Here is a 1,536-nt window from a genome sequence, read left to right as displayed (position 1 = left end):
AAAAAAAAATCCACGTTATGGAACCATGGATTTACACGCAGTCATTAAGCAACATATACCTGTCTTTAGGTGCCTTTGTTTTGGTTACTTTTCAGAGTACCTGCCCACCGATGATCAGCACTTTGGTGGAACCAGAGATTATTGCAGGCAGACCTAGACACGTGAGACTGCAGGGTGCTTGGTGAAGACCCTGGTTGCAAGGGTAGCATTGGGGGAGAGAGAATAGGAAAGCCACCAATGGCAATGTAAGACCATGTCTTCAAATAGGAGTTGATTGTTCAGCTCTGCTCTTAAATCCACATGTACTTATCTCTTTTCTCAGATTCTAAGGGAACCAACAAAGAAGGAGGAGGGTCTGCAAACTCCAGAGGTGGGAGCACACCCCCAGCCTTGGGAGATCTGTTTGCTGGGGGCTTTCCTGTGTTACGACCAGCAGGCCAAAGGGATGCAGCAGGTAAAAAAGAATTCAGACCTGCCAGCTTGTGGTCTTTATCTTCTTTAACTTGTAGAAGAAGCAACTGGGCAGTCCTCATATACCAGTAAATGACCCATTTTTAGTGAATAGTTATAGGGTAGGAGATCATATATTTGGGAATCTAAGCTCTAGAAGTTTCCAGAGCACAGAATTGTTCTCAAAGTAGCTTCATCCTATTAAAATCATCCCATGGTAATAAGTAAAGAAGAATTTGCCAAAGTGTGTAGTACTTGGCAATGTTGTAAGAGTGGCCCAGACTGAGAAAGATGCAAATTCTAATCAAAAGAGTCATTGAAGTTCTAGTTGGGGTTGATATGATGAAGGAGCTACAGGGTGAAGAAGCCAACAGACCAGGGAACAGTGAGCCCCTTGGAAATAAGCATAAATCTTTGGAAAAGGGGGCTTTGAACTTCCAGGGGCAATGGAGTTGGTGCAGCCACCAAGTACAGGTGTCTCTGCAGGTATCTTCTAAGTTACCTTATATCTTCAGACAATCTTGCATCTTCCTCTCTGATATAGAAACAAAGAAAGTCCTTGTTCACAAAGTGCTGGAGTGAGGAGGACCTGGTTGGAGCTTCTGGTGGTACTCTTGAGAATGCACACAGGAACCCGCTGGCTAATTGGCCTAGAGGGTACCAGTGAATGACAGTGAGGGATGGCCTTGAGGTGAGGAAGGGCAGATCAGAGCAGTCCTGTTACCTAGACTTGGAGATGCGGAGGCCCTGGGCCCATGAGGACGGGTGAGCACCGCAGACAATCTGGTGTGGACTGGCTTGGGTTTATCCTGGAGAAGGTGAGCCCATTAATGCTGGGTAGGGCCTTGTGTGGCCTACTGGCCCTCCCATGTGACAGCTGCAGCACCTGAGGGCTTCCTTCTCAGTGGCAATGCAGGGATAGGTATGTCAGCAGTGCCGCTCAGTCCTACCAAGTTGAAGATGGTCAGAGATTGTCACATTCTCCCACACACATGCCCCCCTACCTTGGGGGTTGTTCTTTCCCTTATTAGGGAGCTAACTCAGAACTCATTTCACTTCTAGGTGGCAAGGCAGGGCTGACCCCTG

The 1,536-nt window shown here is 47.5% G+C and overlaps 1 protein-coding gene across 1 annotated transcript in view; it reads left to right on the top strand.

Annotated features, from left to right (window-relative positions):
- Nucleotides 1-1,536, top strand: part of WIPF3 (WAS/WASL interacting protein family member 3) — a 154,388-nt gene that overhangs the window by 137,223 nt on the left and 15,629 nt on the right. The window contains exon 5 of the mRNA XM_007946444.2: nt 323-454. Within this exon, the coding sequence (XP_007944635.2) occupies nt 323-454 (132 nt within the window). The remainder of the gene's footprint in view (nt 1-322; nt 455-1,536) is intronic.

This window comes from Orycteropus afer, unplaced genomic scaffold (assembly GCF_000298275.1).
Source record: "Orycteropus afer afer isolate SDZICR_OR568_19922 unplaced genomic scaffold, OryAfe1.0 scaffold00008, whole genome shotgun sequence".
Taxonomy (NCBI): Eukaryota; Metazoa; Chordata; class Mammalia; order Tubulidentata; family Orycteropodidae; genus Orycteropus; species Orycteropus afer.
This window is presented reverse-complemented; position numbering and strand designations above follow the sequence as displayed.